The following is a 25,284-nucleotide window of genomic DNA, read 5'->3' as shown; positions in this document are numbered from 1 at the left end:
TCCAACATCAGATGTCTACAAAAGGGGCGACTGCAAGGGGGATTTAAGTTAGACTGGAGTTGGAAAACAGTTCTTTGAAATTTAAGCTGCCCTTTTTCCCCACAAGGTCTACTTCTTGGGGTCCGCTTTTCCCCTTTTAACCTCTTGCTTTCTAGGTGTGGGCCCGCAGGGTCCCCGGAAGCCAGGTGTTACACGAGCTTGGGCGGGTCCCAAGGCACCCACTGGCAGACAGGCAGGAGCGGCGCCTTCTCCAAACTTGGGGCGCGGGGCGGCGGGTTGGGCTGGGCTGGGCGGTGACGTAAGGGGCGGTGCCGGGCCTGATTGGCGCGTCCGGCAGGGCCGGGGCCGGGCCAAGGAGCCCCGAGGCAGCGGCGGCGGCGCCGGGAGCTGGAACCCTGAGTGAGGCGCAGCGGCTGCGGCGGCAACAAGTGCCGGAGCTGAGCCAGGCCAGGCCGAGCCGAGCCGGAGCTACCCCGCCGCTGACACAGTCCGGCCGCCCATCGCGGGCACAACGCATGGAGCGAGAGCTGCGGCGGTCGCCGGGCTGAGCCGCGCGGAGCGGCCGGGACGTGGATGCGGCCGCGATCTCCCGCCCCCGCCCCGCTGAGCAGGAGCTGCTCCCGGACAAGGTAGGGCCGGGAGAGTGTGCACTCCCGCCGCCTCCCTCCCCACTTCCCCTCCCCCCACCTCCCCAGGCTCCCTCTGCTCCCTCCTAGCTGTCTAGTCCCCGGCTTCCCCTGCGCTGGCCCCTCTGTCTCCCCCTACAACCCGGTTCCTCGCCGGTTCCGGCTTCGTATCGGCGCCGCAGCGGAGGAAACTGTCTCTAGGTGTCTCCTGCTGCATTTAGGCGTCTCCGTACTCCCCCTCGGTCCCCGGCCACCTTCCTTACCCCAGAGGAAGTGGATAACGAAACCCGCAGCAGCGTGTCTAAAAAGCCTCTTGCTCCATTCCACACCCTCCACTCCCCCGGGACTAGGGAACATTCCCCCTCCCCGCTGCACCCCAACTTCCGGGGGAGCCCGCGTCGAAGTGATGCAGGCTTTGGGAGGGGGCATCTGGGGCCAGGCGTCCTCATCTGGGTTGCACGGGCGTTTTGGGGAGGGGGCTGTGCTTAATTTTGCGCTGGCACCCCCGCACCCACACCCTCGCACTGCGCTGCCTCGGGTGCCGCATGGGGAGATCAGGTGTTTTGTGAGCCAAAGAGCCGCCAGCAGTCGCTCCCCACCCCCACCCGCCTACCACTGCTACCTCCGGGTCCCTAAAGGGTAGTTTCTGTGAAACTTAGGGAGAACCTTTCGCTTTGACCTCTACAAAAATATTCCACGCCGCCCGTGTTGAATGATTAACCACGCTACTTGACCGAAACCTGGGCAGGGGGAAGGGTGGGTGCTGCGGGGAGCTTGTCGAGCCGACTGCTGCAAAACACCTGGCGTGGAGGGTGGGCGTGGGGGTGCTCGGTGCCGACTCCTTGAGGTATTGAGGCTCAGGTCCTGGCAGCTGCCCCGGGACGGCAGGGGGACCCTTCTGGAGGCAGTAAAACCGAGTCACCTTAATTTCCAGGCCACTGTATTCTCCACTCAGGGCTGGGGAGCCCTAGAAGCCACTGTCTACCCATCAAGTGGGGAGGAACAGCCTAGATATTCTCCACAAGTGGCGAAGGAAAAGCTCATCTCTGAAAATAATATCTACATTTTAAACTTGGGTTGGCGAGGAGGCTCCCTCTCCTAAAACGTAGGGGTGGTGTGTTTGTCTTGTCTCTCCTGCCCCTCATGGCCTCCTGAACTTCCCCAACTTCGTAGAACGATAGTGGAACAATTATACCATGTTCTCCTGCCGCTCCCTTGTTGGAGCCTTGCTGTAGATTTCAGATTGCAAAGCCAGTTGGTGAATATGGGCTTGTTATAACAAATCCTTCCACAGTAATTTTGCCTCGGGAGGTAATGGGATGGTTAAAGAGGTGGCCGACAAGGCCAGGACGGGGGCCAGGAAGGCGGGGGCCCAGCCGAGCCCAGCCCAGCCCAGGCCTGGGGCTCTCAATCCCAGCCTTCTCATGGTCTCTCCCGTGCGGATCTGACAGCTGACTCAGAGGAAGGACAGGGCTGGGCGGTCACTTCTTCCCACTGTCCTAGTTCCCCCTTCTGTTACTTTTGAGTAGAGGTTAGTAAGCCTGGTGGAATTTGGGAGTTAGGTTTTAAGACCAGGGAAGTTCGGGAGCTCTGCAGAACTCTAATTGAGTAAACCTTTCTCCTCCGCCGAGCCTTTACTGATGTCTTTATCTTTAGGTCTTCTCTTTGGAAGTACTTTTTCAATTTGGAATACTGCTTTTTCACTTGGGAATCTCCCTACAGGAGCTCACTGCTTTTCATTTAGTTTTTGCGCAAATGGCACGTGTATGACAAAAGACTTAATTCTCCCTGGGAGTTCCAAGTTCCCACCCTCACTGTTCACTGGTCTTGATTCTGCCACATACTGTTCAGTGACCTTGGACAAGTTGTTTATCATCCCTGCCTCATTTTCCATGTCTGGTTTTGGAAATGGTAGTGTCTGCTCTACAAGATTGTTTTCGAGGACAAATAGGATAAGGTTTGCCAAACTCCTAGCTCTGCATCATGGGGGTGAAGAAGTGCTCAGTAAGTGGTGGTCACTGTATAATCAATATAGAAGTTCCTCCAGACATCAGCTCCCCTTACCAAAAACAATAACCATTTAGATTTGTCTGACTGAGACTGAAATCAGCCAAATTTGGCAAATGTGGATAGTTTTTAAAATCCAGGGAATGAGGTAACCTTTTGAGGAAAATAAACATAATATGCTTATAAAAATTACGAATTGATTTTTTTTCTTGAGTCCCTGATGAAAAGCTGAGTATACATCAGTGGTTTGTAGTTTTGCAGATTTCCTTGTTTTCAAATTCACAATTCACATTTCTCTAAGATACTAAAGTTTTGCTAAAAGTAGGAAGTGGAACTGATAATTCATGGTTGATTTTACACTCTACAGTTTGTTGAAGTGTGTGGCTTTTTTTTAAAAAAGAAGAGTCACATTAGGAATTAATGAGAATCCAAAAAAGTTAATCATTTTGCTTTACATGATGCACCATTGGTATAAAGTTAAGATTTCTGGATAAAAATGTGTGGGACTTTTTCAGCTGAGGCAGGGATAAGAGAAAAGGTAAATCCTTTGTTTCTCGAATTTTGAAACTGTAGAGAGGAAAACTTTTCTCTTCTTCCCTTCTAAGTTCTTTGGCTCTCTAATATTTAAATTGACATAAGACAAATTAACAGGAGAAGAACAAATTTGATTTCTTGTGTACAGGATCCCATAAAAGTACACAACTCAAAGAAATGACCAAAGGAAACCAATTTCTGAAGGATTGACAAAACAAAGGAGTTTGGGCTTAGGGTAGCTAATTAGTGAAGAAGTAACGAGGTTTGTTTGTATAGTCTTTTCAGCCCTGAATTTCCTATCTCTATTGATAAGAATGCCTTCTCCCCTCATGGTGCAGGGAGGATACCTTCATGTGGGAGATTTATTTCCTGCTTTCAGGGGGGACAAAGGAGGGTCAGAGTGTCCTTTGCTGGCTGTTTTCTCAAGTAATTTTAGTTCAAAATAACCAGTGTGTCAAAGTGACGTATTTTGGGGTGGCATATTCTGCTCCCCTTCAAAACTTTTAAGTTTTAATGTTTTCTGACAGTCCTGGGGTGTTTTCTTAAACCATAATTTAGGAATGCTGAACCAGGGCTGTGAATGTGCTTGAATCACACTCTGTTCTTAACATACCAGGTCAGTGTTTTAAATTTCATCCTAACTTGCTTAATAGCCACAATATTTGACTCTACTTACTTTCTTTTTTGACAGTTTTATTGGACAGTTTGTTAAAGACTTTAAAAATTAATAAATGCAAGTGGTTACTTTTATAAACATTGACATTCTTGCGTCTGGGATAATACTTGGTTATGTAACCCACTGCAGCATGCCCGCGGTGGTGCATAAGTTACTGGTACTGCAAAATCTTCATAAAGGCCTTTTGATCTTATATGCAAATGGTCAGGAGAAACTAAAATCATTTCAGTCACTTGCCTGGCATTTTTGGTGTGTACGGAATGTTAAAACATGATTTAAACTGGGCTCTGATCATTTGAAAATTGTGTTTCCTGACTTGGAAAATCAAAAGCACCCAGTAAAGACCAAAGCACATACATACACCCAACAGGTGTGGATCCAGCTTTCCCTCTCACCTTCCCCCAAGGTGGGATAACTGTTACTAGGTGCTTGCTAAATACGTCTCCAACTTGGAGGATGAATAAATTCCTCTCTCAGGAGAGGCAATTACCGTTTGAATAAGAGGTATATGTATGTGTAGGGTTAGCCTTCGAGTGAATTGATGTAATGATTTCATCATCACCAGCTGATGATGAGGCTTTGCTAGTCTGAGCAGAGCTTAGGTGGGAAGAGCTTGCTACCCGATGGAGAACTGATTAGGGCATACGTGACACAATTACTTCACTACTGGAAAAAGTTGTTTGTACAAGTTTTCTGTTTGTTACAACTCTGCACAGAGATTTTACACTCACTGCGTGTTGCCCCTGCTGTGAGTTTTATGGTCTTTGCCCTTAAGCTTTGTCTTCTTGCCTTGTCTTAATTTTTGTAACGAAATTCGAACTTTTGAGAGCGGGCATTGTTGATAAAGTTATAACGTATTTCTTGAAATATTTTGTGTAGTCTGATTTAGGTATTTCCATAGATAACTCTAAGGACTTCGTTACAAATTATTTTCTGTGCATCTATGATCATTCCCTTAGAGCAAGGTTCAAAATTGTTTTTATTCTGATGTGGTTACAGAGGGGAAATTCCCAGTAGTAGCAAGGAAATTGATACTTTCTACTTTTCATTCTGTGGCATTTAAAAACAGGTTTGTTGTTCAGATGTCTTCACTCTAATGCGATTAGCATGTACTTTGCTTACCAGAGTGTTTAAAAAAACTTATTATCCAAGGGAATCAATTCTAGAGGGTGGCCAGATTCTGTCAAAATGGTCATGTGGTGTTTTAGTGGTTAAAGAGCGTGAACCTGGAGTCGATCAGAGGAGGACTTTTTTTTTACCTTGAGGTGTAGCATATAGTAGAGTGTGTAAAGTGCACGGATACTAAGTGTGCAGCTCATGAATGTGCGTCCACCACCAGGTCAGGAGGTAAACGTTTTCAGTACCGCAGCAGGTCCCTGTATCCCATTTCAGCCAGTATCCAGCCCCTAGAGGGAACTGTAATTCTGACATATCATCTAGGGTGTGACTCATATTGTCATAGATTAGTTCTGCCTGTTTTGAACTTCATGTAAGTGGAATTTACAGAATGTGTAGTCTTTTGTGAAACAGATCTGGATTTGAGTTTCATTTTTGCCACTTACTATGTGACTGTGGGCACCGTGTGATGAGCTACTCTAAGCTTCAGTTTACTAGTTAGTGAAATAGGGGAGATAAAGCCCTATCTCAGATTTGCTAAGAAAATTATGTGATGGCACATATAAAATACCTAGCATCATGCCTTGACATACAGTTTCCTTGTCCCCCTTTTATTTCTTTAAAAAGGTGATAACTAAAGCAACTACATCTTTTGTGTTTTAATGTGCTATTTCCCTGTAAAAGCTGTGTAGGTCTTTTACTGAAAGTTAGAAGCCAAATCTTTGTTGATTTAACACTTTGTTGGTGTAGCATTTAGCTGAAATAAGACATTATTTGTTGATAGTTGATCCCTTGTTATTTTTCAGTTTTTTCTTTTACATTTTATTAATTTTTTTTAATGGAGGTATACTGGGGATTGAACCCAGAACCTCTTGCATGCTAAGCAGGCACTCTACCACTGAGCTAGACCTTCCCCTGGTCCCTTATCATTTTTAATTAACATTTTCCTCTGTTACGCATAAAATGACAGTCATTGAAGTGTCCCATTTAGAGCTGATCGGACACCTGTGTGTTATGAGCTAGGGTGCAGTGATGACAGCTGGTTTACACTCGATTATGAAGCCCATGGAAGAGTTTCATTTAGTTAAGAGGCATCAGTAAGTACCCAGGATGCCCAGAACAACATTTTCCTGCTTTATGTTTTGTGAAATAATTAATTCAGAAATGAAAGCACAAGACTAGTTGTTACTTGCATGCTTCAGACAAGCCATTTAAAACATTTTCACTTTTTATAGTGTTCCTCTATAAGTGGTATTGTATAGTCAATTGTCTCCAGTGTTTATGTGTTCCTTCTTTTTTTTTTTTTTTTAATACGTTTTTATTTTTGGAGCCATTCTTTAAAGGTAACTTGGTGGTACTTTGGCATTCTTTCTAAAAGACTTTTTTCTTATGATGTTTATTTAGGAGAAAAAAGTCAAGATAAAGTAAAGGAAAATAAAATTAATTCCATCATCTCTTAATACTGTTAACTACTATTAACTTGGTTGGGATCATTCTAGAAGCTTTTCTCTACATCTGCGTACTTGTAGAATGAGACAAGGAAAAACACATTGCCAACACTGTAGGCAAATGTAGAACAAATTCTGTGGGCCTTCCTAGAGATACCTGGTTGAGAGGGCAGAGGCTTTGAAGGCCTGGGTTCAACTCCATCCCCACTCTGGCCCCTACTTGTGTCTGTACCATGCAGTCCCCAGAGGCTCCATCAGAGGGAGCCCTGGCCTCCAGATTACAGTAGCCAAGGGGGTGAACCTGTCCTTGGACAACCACCACCCACCCCAATCCCCCTACCAGGACCTCAGGATGAAATATAACAAAAGGATCAATTTGTTCACTTAGCTGGCATGCACTGATTGAGCACTGTGATGTCTTGTACTGTGCTTGGCCCCTGTGTATTCCGAGATGGGTCAGCACAGTTCTTGCTGTCAAGGAGTTAGCAGTCTAGGGGGAACTCTAACCAGGAATGAACGAGAGAGTGCTCTGGTAGAGGTGCAAGGAAAGTGCATTTTGGGGGGCAGCCAAGAAAGGCTTCCTGAGGAAGTGGCATGGGGCTTAGCGTTGAGAGATGAATAAATAACTTCTCAAGGGCAAAGAAAGGAGGGCAGAGGCAGTTGAGGATTGCAGGCTTGTTGTGGTGTGTCAGGGAAACGGCAGGTGATCTCATGGGTTTGAAGGGCAGGGTGCTTAGGGAGGGGTAATAGGACACAGTGTGGCCACGGTGACTGTGCAGAGAAGTGGCATTCGATAGTTACAGAGGTCCTGGGGAGCTGTGGAAAGTTGTCGTGGAGAGGATGTGGTGACATGTCATGGTCAGGCTTGCATTTGAGAAGATGAGCTTGAGCCAGAGAGGCGGCTGTGAGGCAGGTGTGATCATGGTCATTTTATGGCCTCCTAATGGGACTCCTTGCTTCCCATTTGCCCTGCAATAGTCTGTTTTGGAAGGAGCTGAAGGAATCTTTAAAAATTGAAACTGCTTTACCTACTTCTCTGCTCAGAATCCTCCAGGCTCCCTCATAGTAAAACCAAAGTTCTGTGTCACCTGTCAGGCCCCTGGCTCAGTTCTCTCCTGCTCCTCCCTCTCCCCCAGCTCACACTGGCCTTCGGCCTTCGAGCTCTCCTGTCTCTGGCCTTTGCACTGGCTGTTTCCTCTTCCTGGAATCTTCCCTCCCCCTTCACTCCACCTTCTCTCTCTGACTGGCCCCATCTTTCTCCCCGTACTGTGGTACTGTGCGTGCGTGCTGTGCTTTGTATTATTGCGTCTAAACGCTTATCAACTTTGTGATAATCGACCACGTAACTTCATTTTTTTGTGGTCTGTTCGAAACCTTGCTTGGCTTAAGTAGATGCTTGATATTTGTTGAATTAGGTCACTGCATCAGTCTTGCTGGGGGAAAACTGAGGGTCCAAAGCAGGTCAGGGATGGTAAAGGATTAAAGTGTATGTGTGTGATCTATTTGAAAGGGAATGTGAGAGAAAGAGTCTCATGGGATGAGATGTGGAAACCAGTTCAGGGAGGTGTGAAGGAAGTGGCCCATAGATGCAGGTATACTGGGTTTTTTTTTTAACGTCGGGACGTTGGAGACTGTGGTGGTGTCTGGTAGTGGGTCTACAGGACAGGAGTGGAGGGCAAAGGAAGACCCAGCAGTAGGCTTGAGCCCAGGACTGTGGAGAGTGCCCATTTCAGGAGATGGGACCAGAAGCAAATGCTGCCAAAATGCAAGAGAACCAGTAGAGAATTGGGGTTGGGGGTGGTCTTGAACTTGGGGTAGGCAGTGGAGAGCCAGCAGTGTTAGGTGCTCCGGGAAGTTAGTGGAGGCTGAGGACTGTAAAGATTCTAGAGAGTGAAGGGGATTGGGAAGGTCTGGGTACAACACAGGGGCGTACCAGGAATGGAACCTTTTCAGGAAGTTGACGGAGAAGGGGTGGAGCCTATGCTGGAGCTACTGGAGAGGGAGAGCTCTGAGGGGAGGGTGAAGTTGATACAGAACACCAGGGGTCAGCAGGGCTGTCAGAGGGACAGTAATGTTGCAGAGACTGGGGAGCGACTTACTGAAAAGGGAGACTGGTCCATGTGGAGAGCTTGAAGCAGATTTGGGTCCCTGAGCTGACATCAAATATCTTTGTAACCAGGGTAACCCAATTAGTAGGTTCCCTCCCCTTCTCCACCCCCTGCCTAATAGGAAAAAGCCTGCACAGCCAAGCTCCTATGTTGATTGTTTGAATCCAGTGCAGTCATGAATATGAAAATGTTAACACTCCAGCAAGGTTATTTCCATGGACCATAAACTTGCTGACTTATAATTTGTGCTTCAGAATTCTATTGTTGTTTATTTTCTTTGAAAAGCACTCAACATCCAAATGCTTCTCAGAAGTGTTTTTGTTTTTGTTTTTTTTTTTTTTTTTGAGTCCTGATCACGGGGTAGCACAGTTATGTTTAAGACAAAAAACAACTTTTAAGTCTGGCTCTAGATTGTTCAGTGAAAGCCTGGTGATGTTTTCAGAATCAAATCTATTTGTCTAACATTAAAAGGGTTAAAGTGGGGTTGGTACAAATACCACCTGCTCTAAATATTTAACCTTTGGAACTAATGACAGAGTATTTTACATTTATTATTTTATAGCTAAATTTGATACTTGTTTATAAGGAACTCATGTAGCTTTTATTCTTTAAGTAAATGAGATGCAGCCTTTTATTTTTCTTCTCCCTTCACCACATAAGGAATTATTTTCTTCAAATGAACTTAAAATATCTCTCATGAATACTCCTATTTTTAACTGACTGTTTTCTCTCTTGAATTTTCTTTTCTCAAGGTTCTGATGGCTCCTCTTGAGGGGAAAAAAAAAAACTATAATGGAAATTTTCAAGCCAGTGCAAATACACAGAGTGATGTAATGAAGCCTCAGGTGGCCATCACTGGTTTCGGCACAGTGGCCTCTCTTTTTCTGTCCCTACCCCACGCGTGACTAAAAGGCTGTTTGGACACCACCCAGAGTGGGAGGGCAAGCCCGTGCTGGACAGTCAGGGATGGGTGTGCGAGTCATCAGTGTAGAGACTTGGAACTTCTCGGAGCGATTGGACCCCCAGGGGGAGGGAGGAGTGGACAGGGGGAACAAACGGTGCTGGGAGACACAGGGATTGCCATGGTCCCTGATGTTTCCATGGGGGTGATAGTGTATGATATATGAAGGTAACATTCACAGACACATGTAGAATTAGGTGATTTAAACTGCTTGGTAAAAGAGGCCCAATTTCTGAGCTGCTCAGCAGTGTGCTCCTATACTGAGCAAACAGCATGTTCTCTCTTATTTTGGCAACATAAATTTTTCTTGGCAGGTGGCCAGAGAAAGCAATGTTACTATTTCATCCCTTCTTTAAATGTGTAGACATAAATCTTGGTTGAATACCTTCTGCTTTAATAGAACATTTGGACAGAAGACCAAAATGTCACTGTTTTGAGGATGTATATTTTAAATTCATATGGTTTATTTTGATATTAAAAAATAACCCTAAAAACAACAATCTTCAAGCATCTATCAGTAACTTGTTGAAATTTAACAGCCTTTGAGAAAGGGAAAAGAAACAGGATAGGCATCTGGAAGATGGGAGCTGAGGGAGAGGGGGAATCATTCTGCTTGTTTGGTACCCCATCCTGAAGTTGCCACCCCAGAGTCACTTGTCACTGGAAAGGTTGTCTTCTGGGAGGAGGATGGCCCTTGACTCTGGAGCAGAGGTGGCATCCCAGGGGAGCACCCATTTTAATTGGATGCTCAATATGTGTGAGCTAGGAGCAGTGCCTGGTGCTCAGCGAGTAGGTGGTAGGTGCTCCCCCCACCCTGGCACTGGTACAGCCCCCAGGGTGCGGAGCCCCTGGTCCTGCCTCCCTCAGTGTTAAAGAGAACGGCTCTCAGCTCACCTGGAACTGTTCGGGCTAGGAAGCATTGCTGAGGGTGGAGATGGTTCTAGGTAACTAGCTCTTGGTACTCCTTTGGAGGGGCCTCTGTTTTGGGGACCCCAAGTGCCAGGAGGAGAGGATTAAATACTGTGCACTGGGGGAACCCAGGGTGTTGTCATGGAGGAGGCAGAGGGATTTGAACTTGGGCCTTTAAGGATAGGGGCAGGATTAAGAAGCAAGAGAATGGATGTCTCAGGCTGGGAGAAGCCAGTGTGAGCCATGGTGTGAATGAGGACAGCAGTTCTTAAGCCGGGCTGGGGCCCAGGAGGCCCAGAAGGGGCTTTTGAGGGTAGCATACTTGGATCTAGGATTGAGTCTTGTGAGAGCCCGTAGTGAGGGATGTGTACTCTCCTCCATCTGGGTTGTGCCAGCCACACAGCTCCATGCCTGTCTTCAAGTTTGACAGCTGCTGGGGTGGATTGGTGGGCTGGGAGCTGCCCATTTGGGTCCCCAGTTTCTGCTCCCTCCCTTGACTCTCCATCTTGGGAACCTCAGACAAGTTTCTGGAAGCAGTTCACTCAGTTCACTTATCTGTAAGATGAGAAAACCTCAGGAAGCACTTCCCAGGACCGTGTATCCCACTGGGCCCTTGGCACGCTTCCCGGCCTGTGCACATGGTCGAGCCCCCGAGAACAGGTTGGGGCTGGTGTGCTCTCATTCATTTCTCTTGTTGTAAGGAGTGTCCCTGGTCCCTCAACCCCATTTCTTCATTTCATGGCTTTTTCCCCTCTCCCAAAATGTCAGACCTGTTGATTCCTTTTATTTTAATACAACATTATGTAAATCTCTGCCCATGCCAATTCTGCACAACTCTCTGTGATTTTCATGTGTATTTTTAAGAAAGTCAGGCAGTTATCTCAAAGCTGCTTCTCTGAGAGACTCCACATGGCCAAGCAGGGAGTCCTGGAGCCCAAGGTGAGGTGATTCATGCTCCTTAACAAACATCCCCTTTGTTGTACCAAAATGCGTCACCAGCAGCCTTCATCCCAACAGCCATGAAATTGAGATTTCCCAAGATAATTTATTAAATTACTTACGATAAACGCAATGAATGTCATTGGTATTAATTTAAATATCATTGAAGTTACAAAAGAAGGCTAATTTTAAAATGCCATATGCAGTGTGAGCTGGCTGCATGTTCGAACAATGTTTATTTTGAGATTATGGTTTTACTTTGGAAATAAATGTGAACACATGTAAACTTTTGTTTTGCAAGTATTGTTGGAGATACTGTGAAACTACATTTCATGGGGACAAGAATTGCCAGATATACTTTGATAGGATTGAGAAGGGCAGTGATTGATTTGGAAGAGTTTATAGCATACCTTTCAGAAGTGACATAGGTGAATCTCTTTGCCAGAAAAAATGGCTGCCTGAGTGCTTAACATTAAAGTGATTGTCTTAAAGTCTAAAATGTTACTTCTCACAGGGAGTACCTGCATTAAGTAAATAAATAAATAAGCCTAATTACCTCCTCCCTGCCCCCCAAAATAAAATAAAATATTTAAAGAAAATGTTTACTTCTCTTTGTGGTCATTTATCACAACCCATGGAATTAAGTGGTGAGGAATGATATAATTTTGAAAGTCAATCCTAAAACTGTGAGGGAAGTCAACTTTTAATTTTCTTCAGTTAGTCTTAATTGAACTTTTCATGCATTTTACTGTGTAAAATGACAGTAATCTCTTTTCCAGATTCTTTTCCAAAAAATATAAAAATATTCTTTCTTAATTGATTTCGCCAGTGTTTCTGTGTGTGACTGACTGTAGGCACAAGTTGCCCACATAGCAAGCACCAAATTACTTCCTCCTCCCCACCTCTGCCCACTGAGATTGCCCAGCCATGGCTCATGGCCTGCTTGTTTCCAGAAGCATTTATACAAGGTCAGTTTGATAACTTAATTTGTATAATGGGATTCTGTTTCTAGCCCAGTACTGTAATTTATGTTTAAGCATTTTTATTAATTTTTAATTGCCTTCTTCCTCCCCTCCTCTCATCCTTTGGGCCTATGTTTGTTTACAGATTTATTTAGTCGTATGAGACTTTCCTGAGATTTCTTTAGGTGATGTCCTGCATTGAAATGGCATCCAGTAATGCTGCCCTGGTTGGGGAGGCGTGGGGCATTGAGAGGAAAGTGCAGGAATTGGGAAAGGCTTATGATGGTTATGAAAAGGAGTGGCCTGGACTGACAGACAGTGGAGGGCCAGGGAGGATATCCCAGGGGCCTGGAAATGTAGGGCTTGGGTGTGAAATTACTCAGCGCTGGTTTGTTTAGAGCAAGAGAGCAAAAAAGATCAAAGAATTACAGATTTCCTTTAGTTAGTCCTTGCTTCTTTACTGCCCCTCCCCTTTTATGTCCTTCTTGTCCTCAAAATTATTTATTGTACTGTCTGAGGGGCAGACCACAGATGCAGAAGTGACATGGCCCAGCCTCTGCCCTGGGGGCCCTGTGGAGTTGTTACCAACAAGGTGTGGTAAGTCAGAGAAATTGTGCGAGGTGTGAAAACTGCAGAGAGGAAGTAATAAAACCATAGTCTGGCAGGGGAGGGACCTGGGAAGGCACCACAGAAGGTGATGCTGGGGCAATTGGCCTTTCTGGCCTTGTGTTTTGTATGTCAGTGGCCCAGAATTGAAGCTATAAACTGTGAGAAGAGGATTTTGTCACCTATGATTCCCACTCAGGGACTCCTCCCTGTGCTGACCTTGGCTCTGTGCCTCTCGCTGTGCTTTGGTTTCTTCTTCTGTAAGTGAGCTGGTTGGAGTCAGAGAGCTGCGCAGCCCTGGGAAAAGTTCTCATGGCTTCTTTGTGGTCATGAAATCGGGATATGGCCTGTGTGTGGAATGTGTGTGCGTGTTCCAGAGCAAACAAGTAAGAGGGTGAGAGGGCACAGTTTGTGGCCAACACTTGCTCTTCCGTCACCTTTTCTGACACAAGCTGGTGTCCCTTCCTCTCAGAGCCGGGAGAGCTGGGTTCTAGGCAGCTCGGGGTCAACCCCTAGCAGGTGGGAGGACTGTGCTGGGATCCCTTCAGCCTCAGGCTGTGGTGCTGGAGGGGAGGCGAGGTGGGGGGAAAGGCAGTATTTTCTCTGTGTAGATGGCTCTTGATGCAAGGATGGGTTTGTTAGACCAGGCCACTTTTTAAGCCCATGCCAGTCTCTTACCTTCAGTGTGGAAAAATACCTAACACACACCTGCAGGGATTCCACCCGTGGCAGGGCAGGTGCCTGCCTTAGCACACCGGGACCTCTGGGCACCTTCCGCCAGCAGGTGGTTCCCAGCTGGTGATTTTGTCTACGTCATTACTTTTCCGTGCTGCTGAAAAATAAAACGACCCTCTGGCTTTCCTTGGAACTACCTACATCTTCCAGGTACCCACAAATGCCAGGATTTAATTTCCTAACTTTTTTTTTTTTTAGGTACAACTTTATTGGGGGATTCTTGAAATCCTCTTTGAGTAAGAGTTTAGATTTGGGTTCAGGGTCCAGGGTCCAAGTGCTGGCTCCACCCGGATTAGCTTTGTGACCTCAGAATAATTGCTTCACATTTTTTAGCTTTTTGTGAAGATTTAATGAGATTCGAACATGCCAACATAGAAAATGGTCAAAGGGCGTGAGGAGTGGAAATCAGGAAGTTCGCACGTGAACGACAGGGTCGTTTGAAACAAGCAGAGCTCCTTTTTTGTGTGAAGATTTAAAAAGAAGGACAGTGTCCACAGTCAACATGGGTAGCTCCATGCTCTTGGGTGCTGGACAGTGAAAGGATAAGTGTGTTCCAGGCTTTGTGCCTGCACCCCAGAGTGCTGCTCCTGCTTTCCTGGTGACTGGACCACCTCTGGCCTGGGCACCCGGGAGCTGCCACCTGTAGCTTCTACTGCAAGCACTGAACCTTTCTTCTCCATGAATCCTTGCTTCAGTACTTTTCATCCGGTGCAGGGCACCCTTTAGAGTTCTATTTTATCTTTATAGTTATTCAAACTAGTTATCCTATATTTGAACTTCCCCTGCTTCAGTTACTATGTGGTTTCTGCCTCCTGGTTGGACCCAGACTAAAATGCATCCTGTGTCGCCCACCTAAGCTAACAGAAGGATGAATCTGAGAGAAATCTCTAGAAGGTTTCTCTCAGGGTGTTTTGAGAGCCTGCCAGACTATACCCATTTGTACGTAGGTTCTGGAGCTTGGAGTGGAAACACTTACCAAGCCATAGCCACGTACAGGCTCTCAACAAGGGCTTCCAGACACATTAAGCTTCCCAGGAAGTGACTGCCTGCATTACATGCAGCATTTCTTTTCTGAAATGGTTTCCCACTCAGGCAAATAGATGCCCCCAAGTTTTAAGTGTCTACCAAGGGCCTTCCTTCCCTTAGGCACATTCACCCTGTCCCTCTACAGTCATGGCCTCAGTAGGGGGAACAATTGCTGGAGGTGCTCCCCTCACCAGGAAGGAAGTGTGGAGGCTCCTCTATTTAGGGATGGGTGGAGGCTTGCTGGCTTGGGTGTGCTGCCGGAGGAGGGACGGAGCCCTCAGCAGGAAGCTCCTCTGAGTCCCGTGTGCCTGCATTCCCACATGGGTGGGTCTGGGGCTGCTGGTGGGAAATGAGGGCTGGGTTGGGCTCTTCACCCCAATTTTACCTCTTCAGATCTTGCCCCAACCCCCAGGTCTAATGTGGACTCACTACTTCTGATATCCTTATCGCCCCTAAACTCTAGAAAATCCTTTAAATTCTTCCTAGTATAGTACTTTATAAAGTGAGGCAGAGTTACATAAATATATGTATGTCGTTGCCCAGCACACATGAGATTCTCCAGTGTCACTTCTTCAAAGAAAGTGTGTATTTAATTAATCTAATTTCTACTGAACACCTGTATTCCATGAACTTGACCAGATGACTAAAATACTGTTTATTCAGGTGGGTTTCTAGAGAAAGGCAATGAATGACGAAACTTGAAAAATGCGCTTAGTGTTTGGTGGAGAAATCGGAACCCAGGAGGAACTATTGAGTGCCCATTGCTTGGTGGACAAGAAACTGGTGTAGTAGGTTATATCATCCCCATCTTACAAATGAGGAAACTGGGACGCAGAGAGGACAAGTAACTTGCATACGGTCACACAGCGAGTAGGTAGCATAACCAGAATTTAACTCTGGGCTGTCTGACTCAGGGTACCAGGCTGACTTTCCAAAGTAAAAATGGATCCTGGGACATTTCTGTCCTCGAACATCTACCAGCCTTGTTTTATTATGACATAATCTTGTAGACTGAAGATCTAAAACTCTTACCAGTTTTACTAAAGATAGGGGCATCATGGCCTCTGAGAGGGTTAATTCCCTGTCATTGTTTACTAAATTTTCTTCCTCCTTTTCTGAAAGTTCTGTATGTGTTATTTGAAGAATGAACTTGGTGATTGATTTGATTTTAAATGATAAATACCACTTGAGAAAATCAGCCACACTGGGCTTTGGGGAAACTATAATCAGTGGGGACCAGAACTTGTCCAGCAGACACTTTGATGTGTAATGTCACCTGTGGGGACATGTAGGTGAATTGATTCATCATATATACTTTTCCCTTTAAATTTTGAACATGAAGGGTACTACTAGTGACCATGAGCCAAAGTCCTTGAATTTAGCTGGTAGTAGTTCCGTGACTTGCAGACCAGAAAGCAGTCAGACACACATTTCCTCTTCGTGCCAGCTTCTAGGTGAGGTGGTAGGGGAATCCTGGGGCTCCCCGGCCATGGCAAGAACCCAGGCCAGGCTTTCTGTTCCTGTTAAGGAACAAGCTCTAGGTATATTCATCTCTTCTGTTCCCACTGAGCTGCTGCACTCACACCCTTATCACCCTGCTGTCTACCCTGAGTGCTGGGGTGTGTTCTCTCTCCCTCGGAATCACTTAGCTGCAAACTGTCCTTGTCTCTTTATCTGAGTGGAACCTGGAGAGGGCTGGCAAGGACCATGCAGCATATGTTAGCAGCCTGGGAGGTAAGGATTTCAGAAAGCCACTCCAGCCAGGATTCTGGGGCCAGGATGGGGAGCGGGGAGGAAGATGGTGCTGGTGATTGGGCAGGCAGAGTAACGTTCAAGTCCCCTGCCCCCATGACATGGCAGAGGAGTTGGGTTCTTTCTCTTTGAGGATTTGTGTGTCCAGTTTGTGCAGGACAGGGAACAGGAAGCAGGACCCCCTGGACACGGAGGCTGCTAGCTTAGACCCCTGACACCTAATCAGGGGCTTGGATTTCTAGCCTCCCAGCTTCAGCCTGCCTGGACGGAAGTGGCTGGTCATTTCATTTTATGATTACAGTGAAATGTCATCATTTCATTTCTTTTCTCCTTAACCTTAGGACTGGGTAGGTTGGTGGAGGGTGGTACATAAACAGTCTTGTACTCAGGTTTTGGGTTGGGCCTGGGTATGGTTGCTGGCTGTGTCTGTCACTAGCTCTTGGTGGCCATCTACCTAACATGCCTGAGCCCCTTGGTGGGGGAGGAGTCGGTCCTTGACTCAGAATTTTGTGAGAATGAGTCCTTCTGGCTGCCGATGACCACTTTAAATGTCTTCTGGCCAGCACTTCGCTGACAGAACTGGAGGAAACCTTTAAGGATCATCCTCTTCAGTGATTCCCAGTCTCATGTCCAGGAATGAAACATTGGGATTGTTTGGACTGCATATTGGGAAATAAAATGACTGTAGAATAGTCATTCAGCAGATGTTACTTACGATATCACCCTGCCTCCCATATTGACTGACGGTACTTTGAGGGTTAAAATGTATAGATATAAAGCTTTGAAAATTTTAAATGATTTTTTAAGAAGATTAACCATTGAAAATCAGACTGTCATCCCTTTCATTCCTTTAATCATAAGCCTGGGCTGCAGTGTTCACTGGCACCATGGTTTAAAACTCAGATTCTGGAGCTGAACCGCTTAGGTTTGAATCTTGGCTCTGCCGTCTGCCAGCTGTGTGACCTTGGACAAGTTCAGTCACCTCTTTGTGGGTATCTGCTTCATAGGGATCACTGGTACCTGGGACATAGCCAGTGGCGCCTAAGTATGTATTAAAGCAGATGTGTTCATATTTTACTCTTATTTTTAGGAGTCCTTTCTAATAGATGGCCTCAGGCAGACAGCGCGGGCCTGCGGAAGGGACGGCTGTTGTGTGGGAGAGTCTGTGGGACTGTGGGGCCGAGGCACGGGCTGTGATGTGGGCTGTGGAAATGGACCCCGCAGCAGGATTTGTGTGTGGCTTGCTCCCCCCCCGGGGAGTCTAGACATGTGGGATAGAGGCTGTTCAAGAGGGGAGACGGTGTGGCAGCACGAAAGAACTTCAAAATAACCTGTAATCCTCCTGCCCCGATTAAACCGGTTTAGGTTTTGTGTGGCCTTTTATCTGGATTTTCACATTGTTTAAGCATGGCATCTGTACTGTTCCATAATCCTTTTTCAGCTAACACACATTTTTGTGTGTGTGTCCCTACCTTTCTAAACATTTGAATTGCAAAGAAGGAAGTTGTTGTTAAACAAAATCAGCTGAAGTGTTTGAGAAATTTGAAGACTGTTCAGTCCCTGTTGGGGAGAATTTACTCCCAAGTACAAGGTGAAAGCTAAGGCTGTTCTGTGTTTGCATTTGGGATTTTCTATTTCTGTTATTTGCAATGTTCTGTGTTTCACAGTGAGGATTGTGTAACATCTTCCCTAGCTTCAGGGTAGGTTTTCTCATTCAGATTCTTTTTGAGCAGTGTAACTTCCTGCTCAAAAAAGGACATGGAATTGGTTTTAGGTCTGTAATGGGAATATTTAGTCAGATATTCAGAGAGCTTTTTCCCACAGATATTTTTATGGAGGTCACTGCTTTATCCTTTCCACGAACTTTGGTTTGTTGGAAGTGTCTAGTTCTCATGCAAGGGGCTGCGCCTAGGTCACAAATGAAAGATGACATTTAAACCTAACGGAAATGTGTAACTGAGAATCTTGGTGATTTTCCCATCCTTCCTCCTCAGGTTGGTTTGGAAGAAATGCCTTTTAGAAATAGTAATAAGAGTTAGCCCGAGCTGCATTTTGGGAGTTTAGATAAGGAAGGCTGGCCCCTTCTCAGAAGAGGGTTTGGGAGCTTCTAGACTCCCATTTCCCTTTCTTGGGAGAATTTTATCAACAAACAGATGTATCCTGATGATTTGCCTTGGGTCTTTTCAGTCTTGAGCCAGCCCTTGCAACTATACAGTTGACCTGGACCAGGTTACAAGAATGTGGCCGTGCCTTGTAGAAGTAGGAGGTCCAAAGAGCCCTGGATTGGAGCCTGAAGGCTGTGTTATCTCAGCCTTATCACTGAAGTCTTAGGTAACTGGCAGCTCAATTAACCCCCTCTGAGCCTCCATTTTTCTCACTGGTAAAGTGGTATCCTCTCAGCTTCCCTTACGGGGCACAAATGAGAAATTGGCAGGAAGGTGTTCTGCAGACTGGAATCCCTGAGCAGACATAAGGCGAGTGTGGTTTTCCTTTGAGAGCCACAAAGCCCTGTTTTGGCTGAGGGGATGGGAGGTCTTGGCTAGATCCTGACTGTAGAAATAAAAAGCCTGAATTGCCGTGGATGAAGCTGAAACCTTAGCCAGTGTCAGCAAACCTAATGTAATCCTCAAAAAGTAGTCCCAAAAGAAGGACCAGTGTTTTCAGTGATAAGAAACCTCACACCGTCACTTCAGACAGTTCTGGGCGGATGGCAGGTACCCATGGCTCTGCCCCCTCACCTGGACACGTAACTGGCTCATTGCTCTGGATCATGTCGTATTATTTACCCTGAATCTTTCCCTGGGAGAATGAGCTTAGAGGTTCATAACCTGTTATGTAAAGTGCTGAGCTTCTCTTTTTCCCTTCGTTACGCTGTCATCTTTGACTCTAGAGATTTCAGGAATATTCTACTGATACCCATATTATTTTTCTGAGTTGAAAATTTCTGCCAAGTAGTTAGCTGTTCATAACATGTGCTGTGTTTTCTGAGAACCCTTCCAGGTGTTTTTCCTCTTTGTCGTCTTTCTCTGTTCACCCTCATACTTTTCCTTGTCTTCCTTTCAGCCTGTTCACGTAAAAGGGCAAGACCACAGGACCCGTGATAATGGGTCAGGTGCTACTCTAACTTTAGGATTGTTCATCCTAATTCAGAGAGTTGTTTGTTTTTGAAAAGTGTTTTGTCTCAAATCTGGAAGCCAAAAAAAAAGCTTAAAACCACCCATGATTTATTTGCTAAAAAGATGACTAATTCTTTAACTATCAGATTCCCACGCAAATACATTCAAAGTGTCTATTTGAGCTCTCTAGTCCTTGCAAGTTAGGCCCCGAGCAGAGTAGTGTGGGTGGCCAGAGGTGTACTGGACTCAGACCTTCAGTTTCTCAGCAGCTGTGCTCAAAGGCTCCCCAGAAAGAGCTGACCTAAGGAGGGTGTGGACTCTAGCCTTAGGTGTGGACGTTCTGAATTATTCAGGTTGTGTGTGACTTGGGGCCCTTTAGAACTGTAATTTAGGGGTAGAAAATATCTTGTGGGGTTTGGATTTTTTTTGCTTCAAACCACTGTGTTTGGAGGAAGCTTAAGAAGGCCCTTTCTTGATCGCTCAGTAGTGGGATTCTTGAGGGGTGGAGGGTGGGCAGTGGTTGAGAAGTGAGGGGAGAGTGGGGTGGTGGGTGGTGATGGGAGGCTGTTTACTTGAGTGAGCTGAGAGCACCCACTTCATCTGCGATGTTCTGTAGATGTGCAAGGCTCTGGGGGAGTTGTGGGTATGGGGTAGGGACAGTTTTTTTAAAAACTTGTTTTACTTATATGTCCATAACCAAAACTATTTATCAGTGGTAAATACAAACAACTGGATTAGGATCTAATGGACAGTTGTTAAGAAACATGAAACAGCTCATGAATTCCTGTTGATCTAATCTGGGCTGTTCAACATTATGATAGCTTCATAGCATTCTCAGCATGACAAATACTTTTTCTACCTTGGGGCTATTTGTTAGAACCCAGTGAACTTAAAAATCTTATATTAAAAAAAAAAAAAGGGAAACATTACCCTTGATTAAAATACAAAATCTAAACAAGTTACAAGGCTGTAATATACAGCACAGGGAATATAGTCAATATTTTGTAATGACTTCATATGGAGTATGAGTTGTAAAAATGTCAAATCACTATGTGGTAGACCTGGAATTAATATAACGTTGTAAGTCAACTATACTTGAAAAAAAAAATCCTATGCTCTTCCAACCAAATTGTTTCCTTGACACCATTCTTCTTCAGCTTTCACAATCTGTACTGAAATTTTAGAAGAATCAGTGTTTGTTAACCCCCTGCCCCCTTGCAAGAAAAAAAAAAAAACACTTTGTTCTAGAAGTCAGAGAAGAGTGGCTACCATTTGACATGGTGGTCTTGGAACCCTGTCCCCTTAGCTAGGATTCCAGCTCTGCCCTTGACACAGTTACTTCTTTAAATCTGTTTCCTCAAGTATAGAATGGGAATAAAGGTAACAATACCTACTTCATAGGCTCACTGTATCGAGACAGTGCCCAGTGCCTGAGAAGGAGTTCTACTTTGGGATTGTTTTCTAAGGATACATTCTCAGTTGTAGAATTAACCTGATAAGAAAATTCTTTGCAGTGTATTGCCACTCCACTTTTTTGGTTTTTAGGTTGTCTTTTTAATGTCAGGCTTATCTAACTGGTTGTTCTTGGACAGGTCATCCATCTCCAGAGTGTTTGACTGGAGTTATAGCCCTAGCAAACCATCTCATTGCTCTTTCTTTGTTCTTTGTTGCCCACAGCCTGAAATCTATTCTTGGCCTTTGATATTTCACTGAAATGTCATTTTCATTTCTCTTTTCCTTCTTGCTATAGACAGCAGGGCCTAGATTAATTTTGCCTTCTTGAACCTAACGTAAACGGAATTTGAGGTCTGTCTCTCGCTAGTACTGTACTGCTGTTGCTAGTAGCAGTAGTTTTTGTTTTTATTGCTGGGGGTTATTCCAGTGTTTGAATATATCACAGTTTCATAATCTATTCTTCTGTTGATGGTATGTGTGTTGGTGTCAGTTGTGGGCTATTCAGATAAAGCTGGTGTGCGTCTTTTCATTTTAACTCTCTGAACACTCAGTATAGTTAGTGTCTTCTTCACCTCCTAGCCCTGCAATCCTGGGCAAATGTCTTAATTTTTCTGCTTTGGTTTCCTCATCTGTAAAGTGGTAAGTTAGGAAACAATTCAAGATTGCAACCACTGTTAAAAAAAAAAAGAAGAAGAAATAGAGAATCAATGAATTACATAGAACTGTACATGTGCGTACATAATAACAAATATAAAATGTATTTGTTATTATGAGTTGTGAGCACATTCCTTTGCAGCACACTGATTTGTATATTTCTTTGTCTAAGCAAGGAAGTTGAACCACCTATGAATTATTTAGTAAATGAATATCTCTGTCCTTTGGTGTCAAAAACAGCCAGTGTTAACAGTCACTATGTACAGCTCGCTGTGGGCCAGCCACTGTTTTATACGCTTACATAGAAAAGCATATAGCTCTCCCATCCATTTTCTGACGTGAGTTATTATCCCCATTTTATAGATGGAAAAGCTGAGACATTGGTTATGCAACTTGCCTGAAGTCACAGAGTTCGAATCTAGAATGTTAGGGCTGTGATTAGAACCCAGACAGCACAAGTCTAGAATCTGCTCTAAACTGCTATTCTGAGAGGACATAAAGACAAAGAGGGGACAGGGTATAGCTCAGTGGTAGAGCACATGCTTAGCATGCACGAGGTCCTGGATTTAATCCCCAGTACCTCCATTAAAACAAACAAACAAACCAATTACCTCCCCTCTCCAAAAAAAAAAAAAAAAAAAGACAAAGAGGCAAGTGACATGGGAGCATGTGCAAATGGACAACAAGCTAATTAATACAGTCCTCCTCTTTTATTTCAGATATGAGAAATGAGTGTTGGACGTCGAAGAATAAAGTTGTTGGGAATCCTGATGATGGTAAATGTCTTCATTTATTTGATTGTGGAAGTCTCCAAAAGCAGTAGCCAAGAAAAAAATGGAAAGGGGGAAGTAATAATACCCAAAGAAAAGTTCTGGAAGATATCTGAGCCTTCCACAGCATATTGGAACAGGGAACAAGAAAAGCTGAACAGGAGGTACAATCCCATTTTGAACATGTTGCCCAACCAGACAGGGGAAGTATCCGGATTTTCCAACATCAGCCATCTGAATTATTGTGAACCTGACCTGAGGGTCACATCCGTGGTTTCAGATTTCAACAATTTGCCAGACAGATTTAAAGACTTTCTGCTGTATTTGAGATGTCGAAATTATTCACTGCTTATTGATCAACCAGATAAGTGTGCAAAGAAGCCTTTCTTATTGCTGGCAATTAAGTCCCTCACTTCACATTTCGATAGAAGGCAGGCAATTCGAGAATCCTGGGGCAAGGAAACTAATGTGGGGAACCAAACAGTGGTGCGAGTCTTTTTGCTGGGCCAGACTCCCCCAGAGGACAACCATCCCGACCTTTCAGATATGCTGAAATTTGAGAGTGAGAAGCACCAAGACATCCTCATGTGGAGCTACAGAGACACGTTCTTCAACTTGTCCCTGAAAGAAGTACTGTTTCTCAGGTGGGTGAGCACTTCCTGCCCAAATGCCGAGTTCGTTTTCAAGGGTGATGACGATGTTTTTGTGAACACTCATCACATCCTGAATTACTTGAATAGCTTATCCAAGAACAAAGCCAAAGATTTGTTCATAGGCGATGTGATTCACAATGCTGGACCTCATCGGGATAAGAAACTGAAGTACTACATCCCGGAAGTTGTTTACACTGGCGTGTATCCGCCTTATGCAGGGGGAGGAGGGTTCCTCTACTCGGGCCACCTGGCCCTGCGGCTGTACAGTGTAACTGACCGGGTCCTCCTCTACCCCATTGATGACGTTTATACTGGAATGTGCCTTCAGAAACTCGGCCTTGTTCCAGAGAAACACAAAGGCTTCAGGACATTTGATATAGAAGAGAAAAACAAGAATAACATTTGTTCCTATCTAGATCTGATGTTAGTACACAGTAGGAAACCTCAAGAGATGATTGATATTTGGTCTCGGTTGCAAAACGCTCATTTAAATTGCTAAACTATATACAAACTAAATTTTGCATAGAAAGACATATCTCGAATAGCTCCCTTGTTGTGTTCTCTCACATTAGGGGTAATTTCTATGTTAAAGCATCAAAATTGCCTTCATAAATAGTGTCCATTTGAGGGCTTCTAAACCCTACTGTGTGGTACTTTCTGAAGAGGGAGAGCAGATGGATTTTTTATGGAGGTTGTCGTGAGACACTTGGCTCTGACCCTTCCTGCTGTCCAGTGCGCCTTAGTTTCTGATTTACCCTCCTTGTTATCTGAAATCATGTTCCTGGAACTTGACCACTTTAAGTTATTTTTGTTTTACCCTCACATGATAATATTCCTATTTCCCATTATAATGACTGAATTATCTGCAATTTAGGTGTCCATACACCTATTGGCTACAAATTCATTGTTTGGACTCTGGTTTTTGTGAAATGGAATTATGTTTATTTTCATGAAATTTGGACTCATTTTTCAAATTGTCTAGAAAAATTGACTTCTGTCAAAATTTCTTTCCACCCCAACAGTATTTTGTTAAGCTAATCTAGTGATTTTACAGAATGAGAATCATCACCATGTGGCGTCCAGTTTATCTTGTTATGGTCTTATAGTCATCAGGAGAAAGTTTAACTGTCTTGTATTTGGTTTGCTGGATGGTATCATAATAGTTCTCTATTTTTAGTATCTGAAAATAATGAGTGTAATTCCATAATCTTCAAACTGAAGATTGACCTGACTCCAGCAACCATATTATGTTTCTGATTTTTCATTGTGGACCAGGAAAACATGTGTAACTTTTGAACTTTAAGTGAAAAGATTGAAGTTGCAGACCTTTTCATGAATGGTTTGTTGGTTTAAAACTGCAGGATTTCTATACTTGCCGTCTTTTCACATGTTGCTTATACAAAAATAATTATTCTGAGTAGCAACTGCTTCCCTGTCTCAGTGTAGAAGTGCCTGTGTTTTTATTTATTGTTCAGATCAAAGACCAAAACATTTTCTTAAATATATTTTGTGTAATATTTTATTTGTATACAGTGTTGTTGATGATATATTTAACTAGAGCATGATATTTTAAGTGTTAATGTGTAATGTGTTAAATAAAGGTAATTGTTATTTTTGAATTTTAAAATTTGGGTTTTTTTGGCGGGGGGGGGATGTGAACTACTAGAATTGATAAAATTCTACCAAACTATTGCTTATATATTCTATCTTGTAACATGCTTTCTTGAGATATTTTTGTGTTTATAGAGATGAGGATTCTTACCGGATGTGATAACTGGGGACTGTAAGAAGTTGGAAATAAAGTCTCTGTATTTTTAATTGTCATGTGTAATGTGTAGTAATCTATCATCTGTTTCCTGTATTTAATTGCATTTTACCCCAAAGAGGCCATTTTTTCCCCTAGAAACTATTACCATAATATTGAAGTCTACCTTTTTCCCTGTCCCAGTGGGTCATCTGTATTTGCATTTAGAATTTGTAAAAGTGCTTTCCCATGTAGAGTCTTTAAAGGATGATATGAATATTTATTTATGCTCCTATTTCCAGTGAGTATAAGGAATTTAAGACATGGAGCACCATCTTAAAGACTGTATTATTGTAAGCCATGTCCATTTTGGGGTTTGTATCCGCAGTGATGAAATATAGAGCAGCCTCTGATCACTCAAGTGTCTTTCCTAGACTTAGGTTGAGAAGAAATTGCTAATGTTCAATTAAAAACAAGTAAACATTTG

The 25,284-nt window shown here is 44.3% G+C and overlaps 1 protein-coding gene across 1 annotated transcript; it reads left to right on the top strand.

Moving 5' to 3' along the window:
• Positions 1–382: 382 nt before the first annotated feature.
• Positions 383–24,871, top strand: B3GNT2 (UDP-GlcNAc:betaGal beta-1,3-N-acetylglucosaminyltransferase 2). Its single transcript, XM_031467111.2, has 2 exons — positions 383–629; positions 22,350–24,871. Exon 2 carries the CDS (start codon positions 22,359–22,361, stop codon positions 23,550–23,552), a length of 1,194 nt encoding a protein of 397 aa, XP_031322971.1. The 5' UTR covers positions 383–629; positions 22,350–22,358; the 3' UTR covers positions 23,553–24,871.
• The last annotated feature ends 413 nt before the right edge of the window (positions 24,872–25,284 follow it).

The sequence above is a fragment of the Camelus dromedarius genome, chromosome 15 (genome assembly GCF_036321535.1).
Source record: "Camelus dromedarius isolate mCamDro1 chromosome 15, mCamDro1.pat, whole genome shotgun sequence".
In the NCBI taxonomy this organism is placed as follows: domain Eukaryota; kingdom Metazoa; phylum Chordata; class Mammalia; order Artiodactyla; family Camelidae; genus Camelus; species Camelus dromedarius.
This window is presented reverse-complemented; position numbering and strand designations above follow the sequence as displayed.